The sequence below is a fragment of the Carcharodon carcharias genome, chromosome 10 (assembly GCF_017639515.1).
Source record: "Carcharodon carcharias isolate sCarCar2 chromosome 10, sCarCar2.pri, whole genome shotgun sequence".
NCBI lineage: Eukaryota > Metazoa > Chordata > Chondrichthyes > Lamniformes > Lamnidae > Carcharodon > Carcharodon carcharias.
In genome coordinates this window covers 63,072,429-63,085,400 of record NC_054476.1, presented here as the reverse complement: position 1 = coordinate 63,085,400, position 12,972 = coordinate 63,072,429, and the positions used below count along the sequence as shown (strand labels likewise).

General features: G+C 41.6%; 1 protein-coding gene across 3 annotated transcripts in view; it reads right to left on the bottom strand.

Annotated features, from left to right (window-relative positions):
* uevld (UEV and lactate/malate dehyrogenase domains) overlaps nt 1–12,972 on the bottom strand; it is a 29,720-nt gene that overhangs the window by 9,942 nt on the left and 6,806 nt on the right. For 2 of the 3 annotated variants that reach the window (XM_041198040.1, XM_041198042.1), the window contains 3 exons: nt 12,487–12,552; nt 7,247–7,410; nt 6,441–6,576 (listed from right to left, as the gene is read on the bottom strand). In XM_041198040.1, the coding sequence (XP_041053974.1) occupies nt 6,441–6,576; nt 7,247–7,410; nt 12,487–12,552 (366 nt within the window). The remainder of the gene's footprint in view (nt 1–6,440; nt 6,577–7,246; nt 7,411–12,486; nt 12,553–12,972) is intronic. The other variant, XM_041198041.1, reaches the window with a different exon arrangement.

Here is a 12,972-nt window from a genome sequence, read left to right as displayed (position 1 = left end):
TTTCAATGTCCTTATCACCTTCAGTTACTAAGCACTCCAGTGATTTCCTTGCTGTTCTCACTTAGTCTCTCCACTGAGTGATTCCTTATTCTTGGTGACTTCAACAATATTTAATGGTTTTCCTCCTTGTCGTTAACTTCACAAAACCCCATCCTTACTCCGCCTCATATTAAACATGAATACACCATGCTAATGCCTTGATCTCATCATCCCACTTGCAAGGTCAGGATTACTTAAGAGTATGTTCTGACTAATTCATTTTCACAGCTCCTTGCCAACTTCTATTCATTTAAGCTTTAGCCTTCACCCCTGGAATGAACTACCACCCAGCTCCCCAAGTAGTCGTCTCCACAGCTTTCAACTTCCTGGCCTGTGGCCCACCATAGAGACATTCAAGCCATGAAGATTTCTCTAGCTATTCCTCATTCCCCAATTAACTGTTGTTAGGGGTCAGTCTCAGTTCTTGTCCTGAGCCACTGGTCAGAGCACTGTGTGCTTGAAGCTTGAATTTGCCCCAATCTGTAGCTTATCATTCTACTGGATTTGTTAATTGCAGTTTTGTACTTTTTAATATCCCTTAGATCCTATGCAGTTCGCCCTCAGTGATTCAATACCATCCAGAAAGTATTCATGTCAACCATTTTTCTCTCTTTGTTCAGTACTTCACATTTGACCAGGCTAAATTTTATCTGCCCACTTACTTTACACATTTTGAAGCCCTTCTTTGTTTGATACCAACTGCAAATCTGACCAATTTCCATTTTGCTTCTAAATTGGAATCATTAATATAAATTAGGAACAACAGAGATCCAAACCCTAATCTAGAGGTAGTCCCTCCCCAATCCTTCTAACAAGCACGTGCCACATTCTGCCCTTCAGCCAATTTCTTATCCATTCCCAGTTTTTTTTCCCTTCATCTCCCCAGCTTTTAACTTTAATAGTCTTTCATCCTTTACTTCATGAATTTTTTAATATAAAACAAGGTACAATACACAAATGCTTTTCATAGTCCACTTATCAAGTCACTTCCTTGAAAAAGTCAAGGAAATTGGTCAAGCTGGATATTTCCTTCAGAGTCCATGTTGATTGCTGTTTACAAGGTTATCATACAGGTAATAGACCATAAGACGTAGGAACAGAAGTAGCCATTTGCCCCTCTGAGTCTGCTCTGTCATTCAATAAGATCGTGGCTGATCTGATAATCCTCAATTCCACTTTTTTGCCTTTTCCCCATAAACCTTGATTCCCTTACTGATTAAAAATCTGTCTATCTCAGCCTTGAATGTATTAAAAGACCCAGCCTTTACAGCCCTCTGCGGTAAAGAATTCCACAGATTCACTACTCTCAGAGAAGAAATATTTCCTCATTTCTATTTTAAATGGGCAACCTCTTACTCTGAGATTATGCCCTCTGGTCCCAGACTCTCCTACAAGGGGAAGCAATCGCTCAGCCTTGTCAAGCCCCCTAAGAATCTTATATGTTTCAATAAATCACTTCTCATTCTTCTAAACTCCAATGAGTACAGGCTCAACCTACTCAACCTCTCATGATGAGAAAATCCCTCCATACCCGGGATCAACCTAGTGAACCTTTTCTGAAATGCTTCCAACGCCAGTATATCTTTTCTTAGATAAGGGGGCCAAAACTATTCACAGTATTCTAACTAGTGGTCTAACTAGTGCCTTGTATAGTTTTAGCAAGACTTCCCTATTTTTATACTCCATTCCCTTTGAAATAAAGGACAACATTCCATTTGCCTTCCCTATTACCTGCTGAACTTGTACATTAGCTTTTTGTGATTCATGCACAAAAGGACTCCCAAATGCCTCTGTGCTGCAGTCTTTCTCCATTTAAATAATATTCAGTTCCTCTATTCTTCCTGCCAAAGTGCATAACCTCACATTTTCTCATACTATATTCCATCTGCCAAGTTTTAGACCACTCACTTAACCTGTCTATATCCCTCTGTAGACTTCTTGTGTCATCCTCACCACTTGCCTTCCCACCTATTTTTGTGCCATCCGCAAACTTAACGATAGTACATTCACTTCCCTCATCTAAGTCATTAATATATATTGTAAATAATTGAGGCCCCAGCATTAATCCCTGTGGCACTTCACTAGTTACAGGTTGCCATCCTGAAAATGCCCCCTTATCCCAACTCTGTTTTCTATTAGTTAGTCAATCCTTCATCCATGCTAATATACTACCCCCAACACCATGGGCTCTTATCTTATTCAGTAGTCTTATGTGCGGTACCTTATCAAACGCCTTTTGGAAATCCAAATTTATTACATCTGTTGTTCCCCTTTATCTATCCTGCTTGTTACCTCCTCATGTTAGGCATGATTTCCCCGTCATGAAGCTGTGCTGACTCTGCTTGATTAGATTATGTATTTCCAAATGCTCTGCTATTACATCCTTTATAATAGACTCCAACATTTTCCCTTACAATGAGAGAGAAACAGCGTGGTCATTTGCATGTAAGACAGTGAGGAAGACACAGCAGGGCCATTTACAGGGAGGGAGTGTGAGAAACAGCGTGGTCATTTACAGGGAGTGTGAGAGAAAGAGCGTGGTCGTTTACAGGGAGCAAGTGCGAGAGGAGTGTGACCTCGTGAGAGAGCACGAAAAGAGTGAGAAACCATTAAAGAGTGTGAGAGGGAAAAGACCGCAAAGAGCAGCTGATTGGTGAGTATTTCTAGTCTTTAAAGTAAAAGTAAGGTCTTTAGTTTGTGTTTAGATCTCTAGTCTTTCTTTTCTCTTTCTCTTAAAGATAACTTGTTAAGTATAAGATCGATACTGGCGTGTATAAAAAAGTAATTATAATAAAGTGTAAAGAGTGGGGATACTAGAGTAATTAATTAATAAATTGAATAAAATACAATAGTGATGGCAAGACAGGTGATGTGTTGCTGCTGCAGCATGTGGGAACTGCTGGACACCAAGGTGAACAAGTGCGATCACATCTGTACCAACTGTTTGCAGCTTGAAGAACTTCGGATCTGAGTTAAGGAGCTGGAGTCCAAGCTGTAGACATTGCGCCACCTCAGGGAGGGCGAAAGTTATCTGGAAAGTTTGCTCCAGGAGGCAGTCACACCCCTCAGATCAGGTAATTCAAACTTGGCCTGTGATCAGGGACAGGAGGGTCTGACTGCAGGTAAAACAGGTATCGGGACCCAGGGGGTAGCGTTCGAGGAGCCACGGCCTCTTCAGTTGTCCAACAGTTACAAGGTTCTTGCAAGCTGTGTGGACGAGAGCAGGGACTGCAGGGAAGATGAGCAAACTGACCACGGCACCGTGGTACAGGGAGCCATTCAAGTGGGGGAAGGAAATAGGAACGTAGTAGTGGTAGGGGACGTATAATTAGGGGGATAGATACTGTTCTTTGCAGTCATGAGTGAGAGTCCCGAAGGCTGTGTTGCCTGCCCGGTGCCAGGGTTAAGGACATCTCCTGAAGGCTGGAGAGGAACTTGGGAGTGGGAAGGGAGAGATCCAGGTGTCGTCGTCCATGTTGGTACCAACGACATTGATAGGACTAGAAAGGATGTTTTGCTGAAAGAATTTGAACAGTTAGGAGCTAAATTGAAAAGCACAGCCTCCAAGATAATAATCTTGGGATTGCTACCTGAGCCAGAAGCAAACTGGCATAGGGTAAATAAAGTCAAGGAGTTAAATCGTGGCTCAGAGATTGGTGTGGGAGGAAAGGGTTTCAGTTCATGGGGCACTGGCACCAGTATTGGGGTAGAAGGGAGTTGGGAGGGGCTTCACTTGATCTGCGCTGGGACCAGTGCTCTGGCGAACGAAATAACTGGGCTGTAGAGAGGGCTTTAAGCTATATAGGGGAGTGAGGGGGGGGGTGTTCTGGAAAGTGGATACATAGACTAACAAAGCAAAAGGACATGGCAGCCATGCAGGGCAGCTATTTAGGTATTGATACCCAGTGTGACAGGAAGGGGCAGAGTGTCCAAACAAAAAAAACCAAAAAACAGCAGCAAATATGGTCAAAGGGGGAAAAATGGTAAAAAGGGAAAATTAATGGCTCTTTACTTAAATGCACATTGTATTCGGAACAAAATAAATAAACTAACAGCACAAAGAGAGGTTAATGGATATGATCTTATAGCCATTACAAAAGATGTGGTTACAAGGAGATCAAAGCTAAGAACTAAATATTCAGGGGTATGTGACTTTTCAAAAAGACAGACAGGAAGGAAAGGGTGGTGGGGTGGCTATGTTGGTACAAGATGGAATAAGTACAATAGCAAGAAAGGATCTTGGATTGGAAGATGCAGAATCCATATGGGTGGAAGTAAGAATTAGCAAGGAGAAGACGACACTGGTGGAAGTAGTCTATAGGACCCCTGACAGCAGCTATACTGTAGGACAGAGAATAAATCAGGAGACAATGAGGGCATGTAAAAAAGGCAGTACATTAATCATGGGTAACTTTAATCTTCATGTAGATTGCGAAAATCAAATTGGCAGAGGAAGTCATGGGCAACAATTCATTGAGTGTATTCGGGACAGTTTCTTCGAACAATATGTTGTGAATCCAACCAGGGATCAGGCTATTTTGGATCTGGTAATGAGTAATGAGGCAGGTTTAATAAATGATCTCAGAGTAAAGGATCCCCTAGGAAACAGTGACCATGATATGGTAGAATTTAGCATTCAGTTTGAAATTGAGAAACTTGGGTTGCAAAGAACTGTGCTAAACTTAAATAAGGGTAATTACAGTGGAATAAGGGCAGAGTTGGCTGCAGTGGACTAGGAAAGCAGAAAAGATGGTTGATGAACAATGGCAGACATTTAAGAAAATAGTTCACGACTCTTAACAAAGATACATCCCAGCGAGGAAGAAGGATTCAAGGAAGATGATCAACCAACCATGGTTAACCAAGGAAGTTAAGGAATGTATCAAATTGAAAGAAAAAAACATACAATGTAGCAAAGATTAACGCCAAGCCAGAGGATTGGAAAGTTTTAAAAACTAACAAAAGATGACTAAAAAGAGGGAGAAAATAAACGTTGAGGGTAAACTGGCAAATAATATAAAAACGGACAGCAAGAGCTTCTTTAAATACATAAAAAGGAAGAGAAAGGCCAAAGTGAACATAGGCCCCCTTAGAGAATGAGGCTGGGGAAATAATAATGGGGAACCAGGAAATGACAGAGGAGTTGAATAAATACTTTGTTTCAGTCTTCACAGTAGAAGAGATTAACAACATTCCAAAAATACTAAATAATCATAGGGCAAAAGGGGGCGAGGAAATAAATACAGTAACTGCCACTAGGGAAAAAGTACTAGGGAAATTAACGGGACTAAAGGCCGATTAGTTCCCTGGACCTGATGTGTTGCTTCCTAGGATAATAAAGGAAGTAGCTACAGAGATAGTGATGCACTGGTAGTAATCTTCCAAGAATCCTTAGATTCCTGAAAAGTCACAAAGGATTGGAGAACAGTCAATCTAACACCCATATTCAAAAGGGGGGGAGACAAAAAACAAGTAACTATAGGCCAGTTAGCTTAACATCTGTCATTGGGAAATCCTCTGTGGGATGCAGGTAAACCCTATGTGGTGTACCTTGACAAATTGACAAAGTAAAGGATGAAAGAAAATTAAAGTTTAAAGCTGTGAGGATTCAGGATAAAAACTAGGAAGAGATAAGAAATTGGCTCAAGGATAGGAAGCGGCAGTTTTAGGGAAGGGGCAAATACCGAATGAGCTACCCCAGGGATCAGTGCTTGGACCCATACTGTTTAGGGAAGGCATGTGACTCATATCCTCCCCAGGCGGGGGGGAAGCAAATTAACTACCTTATGTTCATCTTCATTTTCAGCCCAGTTGTATCTTCTAGTTTGCAACTCCTCTAAAACTGTCTTTTTACTGTTGGAATACTGAAAGAAATTCTTCTGCTTAATTATAATCCTGACAGCAGGATGGTGAAGGAAGAAACTCGAGCCAGTCTTTGCTTGGAACAGATTTGTTCACAGAGTGAAACACTTAAGAGATATATACCTCCTAACTCAACCCACAACCCATGTCAGTAAGTGTCTTTTTATGTGCTCAAGTAACCATCCAATCAAAGCCCTTCACCTGTATATATTTAACTTCTTTTGATATAATTAACACTACTCTTTGTTCTGCTCTTTTCCAAATCTCTCCTTTCCCCTCTGAACACTTTTTAAATGTTTCTACATGTTCTACATTCCTTTCTACCCTTCACTTACAGCATTGTGAATGTTTGCAACAAATTACCCAGGGAGACAGTGGAGCTGGACAATGTCCACAAATTCAAGAGGGAGCTAGATAGATTTTTCTTGCGAAAGAGATAACTAAAGGTTATAAAAGAATTGTGACTGGGCAGATGGTGCACACAGTAGTGTCTTCTAGTTTTAAATTGTTTCATGTCTGAGTGAAAAGAATTCACAAACCTGAAGAAATACCAGCAACGCAGGCATTGAGCTCTGTCAGGGACACCTCATCAGTGGACGGCTTTGTGTATAAAGGTGGCGCTTCCTCAAACTTTGTGATCATTTCGTTTAGCAAACCAATGACATCTGTTTTTGGCTAAAGAGTTTAAAAAATTCAATTAGTGCACATTTTTAGAGAAAATATGGCTAACTACTTACTTTTTCTTTTCTTCAGGTCACATCACATATTGTGTGCAGTAGAAAGGACATAAAGATGTCTTGATCACTGGGGAATCAGACCCAGTCTGTCTGCTGCCAGCTAACATCCTGGCTGTCACTGGGAGGTGGAAGCTATGACAGTCCAACATGATTTACCATCTGATGTTTTACATTATTGGGAAACACGTTGGACAGAACGGACAGGTTCAGGGCTTTCTCACTGTGAAGCCATGCCATCAATCTCCACCTTACCTAATCCAAAGGGTTCTCCTCCTAGAGCAAGTATTCAGAATGAGGGCGTGCATATAACTGTCATCACCACCTGAAATTCAGTGGCTTATACACGTTACCCAGAGCCTGCAGATAACAGTAAATGCCGTTGGCCCCTTGTGGACCAGCACCTCCCTCACACACCAAAGGCATCTCTGTCATGAGTCTCTTCAGATTCAGAGTTCCCCACATTCTGTGCCACACTGACTACCATGTTGCCAAATCTGAAGACTAGCACTCTAATCCCATGTCACTGGTCTCTAAAACAGGCACTATTCATGTGCCAAAGTTTCCCAGTCTTACTTCTGTACAATGCTGCTTTGTCTCTGGTTTCTTACATGACTCCAGTGTTGCAGGTATGGTAAATAAATGCGTCCTTGCACGTCTACATGCTTCCCCTCACGAATAACCATGTTCGAAGTCGGTCTCAGGAAGCACAAAGGAGGACCAAAAGGATGAGAGTCAAGAATCCATATTTGAATGGGAATATTATAGGAAGATCCTGGATAATGAAGGAAAGAAAAAATAGATCTGAAATCTATTTTAGTATACAAGCTGCATAGTTAATTTAGACTTGAATGCAGGAGGGTTGATCAGTAAGTTTGCGGATGATACGAAAATTGGTGGGGTGGTAAATAGTGAGGAGGATAGCCTTAGATTACAGGAGGATATGGACAGGCTGGTCAGATGGGCTGATGAGTGGCAAATGGAATTTAATAATTGTGAGGTGATGCATTTGGGCAGGACAAACAAGGCACGGGAATACACGATGAATGGTAGGACCCTGGGAAGTACTGAGGATCAGAGGGGCCTTGGTATACATGTCCACCGGTCTCTCAAGGTAGCGGGACAGGTAGATAAGGTAGTTAAGAAGGCATATGGGATACTTGCCTTTATTAGCCGAGGCATAGAATATAAGAGCAGGGAGGTTATGCTGGAACTGTATAAAATGCTGGTTAGGCCACAGCTAGAGTATTATGTGCAGTTCTGGAATCTGCATTATAGGAAGGATGTGATTGCACTAGAGAGAGTGCAGAGGAGATTTACCAGCATGTTGCTTGGGCTGGAGAGTTTTAGTTATGAGGAGAGATTGGATAGACTGGGGCTATTTTCCCTGGAGCAGAGGAAATTGAAGGGGAACGTGATTGAGGTGTATGAAATTATGAGGGGCACAGATAGGGTAGACAGGAAGGAACTTTTCCCCTTGGTGGAGGGATCAATAACCAGGGGCCATAGATTTAAGATAAGGGGCAGGAGGTTTAAGCTGGATGTGAGGAAGAATTTTTTCACCCAGAGAGTGGTGGGATCCTGGAACTCACTGCCTGAAAGGGTGATAGAGGCAGAAACCCTCATAACATTTAAGAAGTATTTGGATGTGCACTTGCGATGCCATGGCATACAAGGATATGGGCGTAGTGCTGGAAAATGGGAGTAGAATAGTTAGGTACTTGTTTGACTGGCGCAGACTCGATAGACCGAAGGGCCTTTTTCTGTGCTGTAGACCTCTATGACTTAACAAAAAAACTTTTAAACCTGAAGATTTTTTAAATAATCAAAACAAAGCTGAGAAATGGAAACCAGACAAAAAGTGAATTAAACAGGGTTTAGCGGTTTCAAAGATTACAATTCCAAGACAATCACTACAATTACAGGTCAGCTTGTACTAATGATATCAAGTGGAGCTATGCAATCCGTCAGTAATATAAAATCAACCAAGACAAATAGGATTTATAGATCTTTCCACATCAAGAACACATGAAGAAAGGTGTATCCTGGTCAGAACCATGAAATCTAGTGGAAAAATTGAACAATTCAGGCCAGATCCAAGTATCTCCTGTTTTTTTAATAAGCAGGAGTGAGAATTTATTCAAATCCCAAAGATGAATGAATATCTGGGCATTTATTGTTTAAAATACCCTTTTTGTGGTCTTTAAGATGGGGAATGGAAACTTTCTATCTGGAAACCCTCCTGACATGGTTACCTTCTCTGCAGTTCTTGAGTGTCAAAGATCTGGCGTGTAGCTCCAACATAAACCAGGCAAAATGTAGGGTAGACTGCTAGTGTTGTTACTCCCACAACACCCAATGACTGAATCTAAACCAGATCTGCCAGGCTTGGTTCTACAATACAAATTGGATTTCTCGCTAGGATTTAATATTTCAATCCAGTTTAGACAAAGTTGAACAAACATTTCAAGAGAACATATTCTTCTGCTTTAGGAAAAAAAAGCCTGTATGAAAATATTTGAGATGAAAAGATCCATTTAGCAGACAGCAAAAGTAAGACTAATAGCATCTTTTTTTGTTGGCAGTCTCCTGGCAAATAGGTGGTCCTCCCTTAACTTACTAAAGAAGCTCATCCACACAATCAGTTCCACATAAGATGAAAATTTCACGTGCTGACCATAATGTTTTACTGAAATGTCAGGGACTGAGGGTTGACATGTCCAGGGGCAACAAACAGCAAAAAGCAGATTTAGGTGAGGATGGAGGACAGTTTGAAAAAAATTGAAATGGTTCAATTCAAGCCACGTAAATCTCAGATGTTCCTGATTTTTTACTGAGGAAATGAATCCCTGAATTGGCATTTTTAAAATGTGATACATCACATGATCACCACTCAGATTGTGGTAAATAATCAATATTACACAAACAAAAAGGACAAAGGCCCACTTTAGGCTGTACTACAACTATAAAACACACAACGTTTTGGCCTTCTGGCTAAATGATTGTGATGCCGTCTCAAGATTATATAAGCACTTGTACAGGAAGACTAGAGATTTATTCCACGTGATCTAAACCAGCTGCTTTGTCCCCTCAAATTTTCTTTTCTGAATGTGTTTTTTGCTGGGTATGGCTCAGGGGCTAAGAAGTTTCTCTACCACGCTACCTTCATCGACACACCCCAACAGTACCTTGCCCTAAGTGGTTACTGCATTAGGATTTCAACTAAACAATGATTGCAATGTGAAATTTTCATATTACATCTTAAATATGGAAAAGCAGCCAGTGGTGCATATTATTTTAATCCAAATTTGGACTTTGAAGAGAACATTTGAGCTGTAGAATACTGGAGTGAAGTAATGGTGGATCCAGGTTTGTCACAAATGGTAGGAGAAATATGAGGTGAGGAATTAGGAGTGCAAAACATGATTGGTAATGCCCAACTTAAAACATATTTGTTTGAAGTGTATTTTTTTTTTCATATATATTGCACCATATATATAGTAATAATGTTGAATTCTCCAACAGTAATAAACCCCTGCCACTAGACTAAGACTTGCCTTACTAAGACTTAAGGATAACAGGAGTCCTCGGGTTAATGTGCTTAATTGGGGGAAGGCTAATTACAACAATATTAGGCAGAAACTGAGGAATCTAGACTGGAGGCGGATGTTTGAAGGCAAATCAACAACTGACATGTGGGGGGCTTTCAAATGTCAGTTGATAAGAATTCAGGACCGGCATGTTCCTGCTAGGATGAAGGATAAGCATGGCAAGTTTCAGGAACCTTGGATAACAAAGGATATTGTGAGATTGGTCAAAAAGAAAAGAGAAGCATTCTTAAGGGCTAGAAGGCTGGGAACAGGTGAAGCCCGTGGAAAATATAAAGAAAGTAGGAAGAAACTTAAGCAAGGAGTCAGGAGGGCTAAAAGGAGTCATGAAAAGTCAGTGGCAACCAGGATTAAGGAAAATCCCAAGGCCTTCTATACATATGTAAAAAGCAAGAGGGTAGCCAGGGAAAGGTAGGCCCACTCAGGAACAGAGGTGGGAATCTGTGTGTGGAGCCAGAAGAAATGGGAGATATACTAAATGAGAACTTCTCATCAGTATTCACCAAAGAGAAGGACTTAGCGGTCGATTTGTCTAGGGAAGAGTGTGCAGATAGCCCGGATCATGTTGAGGTAAAAAAAAAGATGTTAAGCGTCTTGAAGAACATTAAGGTGGATAAGTCCCCAGGGCCAGACGGGATCTACCCCAGAGTACAGAGGGAGGCAAGGGAGGAGATTGCTGGGGTCTTGACAGAAATCTTTGTATCCTCACTGGCTATGGGTGAGGTCCCAGAGGACTGGAGAATGGCCAATGTTGTTCCATTGTTTAAGAAGGGTAGCAGGGATAATCCAGGAAATTACAGACCGGTGAGCCTTACATCTGTGGTAGGGAAATTATTGGAGAAGATTCTTCTTGACAGGATTTACTACTATTTGGAAGCAAATGGGCATATTAGTGAGAGGCAGCATGGTTTTGTGAAGGGGAGGCTGTGTGTCACTAACTTGATCAAGTTTTTCAAGGAAGTGACAAAGATGATTGACGATGGAAGGGCAGTGGATGTTATATACATGGATTTCAGAAAGGCCTTTGACAAAGTCCCTCATGGCAGACTGGTACAGAAGGTAAAGTCGCATGGGATCAGAGGTGAGCTGGCAAGATGGATACAGAATTGGCTTGGTCATAGAAGACAGAGAGTAGCAGTGGAAGGGTGCTTTTCTGAATGGTGAGCAGTGACTAGTGGTGTTCCGCAGGGATCAGTGCTGGGACCTTTGCTGTTTGTAGTATACGTAAATGATTTGGAGGAAAATGTAACTGGGCTAATTAGTAAGTTTGCAGACGACATTAAGGTTGGAGGAGTTGCAGATAATGAAGAGGATTGTCAAAGGATACAATGGGATATAGATCGGTTGGAGACTTGGGCGGAGAAATGGCAGATGGAGTTTAATCCGGACAAATGTGAGGTAATGCATTTTGGAAGGTCTAATACAGGTAGGAATTATACTGTAAATGGCAGAACCCTTAAGTGCATCGACGGGCAGAGGGATTTAGATGTACAGGTCCACAGGTCACTGAAAGTGGCAATGCAGGTGGATAAGGTAGTCAGGAAGGCATATGGCATGCTTGCCTTCATCGGCAGGGGTATTGAGTATAAAAACTGGGAAGTCATGCTGCAGCTGTACAGAACCTTGGTTAGGCCACACTTGGAATATTGCATGCAATTCTGGTCACCACATTACCGGAAAGATTTGGAGGCGTTGGAGAGGATGCAGAGGAGGTTTACCAGGCTGCTGCCTGGTCTGGAGGTTATTAGTTAGGAGAAACTCAGATTTTTCTCATTAGAACAAAGGCGGCTTGACAGAAGTTTACAAAATTATGAGTGGCATGGACAGAGTAGATAGTCAGAAGCTTTTGCCCAGAAACAATTACTAGGGGACATAGATTTTTAAGGTGAGAGGAGAAAACTTTAGAGGAGATGTGTGGGGCAAGTTTTTTACGCAGAAGGTAGTGAGTGCCAAAGGAGGTGGTGGAAGCAGGTACGATCGTGGTGTTTAAAAGGCAGCTTGACAAATACATGAATAGGATGGGAATAGAGGGATACGGACCCCGGAAGTGCAAAATGTTTTAGTTTGACAGGCAATATGATTGGCACTGGCTTGGAGGGCTGAAGGGATTGTTACTGTGCTGTACTTTTCTTTGGTCTTTTGCTCTTTATCTAAAAGAACAATTCTGCTCTCTGTTAGGGTGGGGCATACTTTGATGTCTATCAGGAACAGCTCTCACTGCTAATATGGGGGAATGAGCTTACCTTGATATCTAATAGGAATGGTTCCAATTAGGCTCAGAAGATCCTTCTGGGAACCGTCACTGAAAGCTGCAATTTGAACAGAAACCTTTTTTAGTCCCATTTGGTTGCTGAAATCCCATTGGATTGGTGTGTAAAATATTCACTGAAGGGCAGTTCACTCTTCTAATGATATCACAAGACTTTGCTGCTTTTCACAAACAAAATTCAAATAGATTCAAATTAAAAGTATATCTGACAGTTCTGAGTGTCCCATCTGTGTTTGACCAGTGCATTTATATCTAGGTAACTTTGCCTTTTTTTAAGGCCAACTTCGTCCTTTCCTCCTCCATGGGTAGCAAACACATGGAGGGCTATTGTTTCAGCTATGGCTCAAATTCCACTGCAGAGACTTGAACACAAAAGTCTAGGCTGACACTCCAGTGCAGTACTGCAGTGAGGGAGGGTTGCACTATAAGAAGTCTTTTGGATAAGATGTTAAAACCAAGG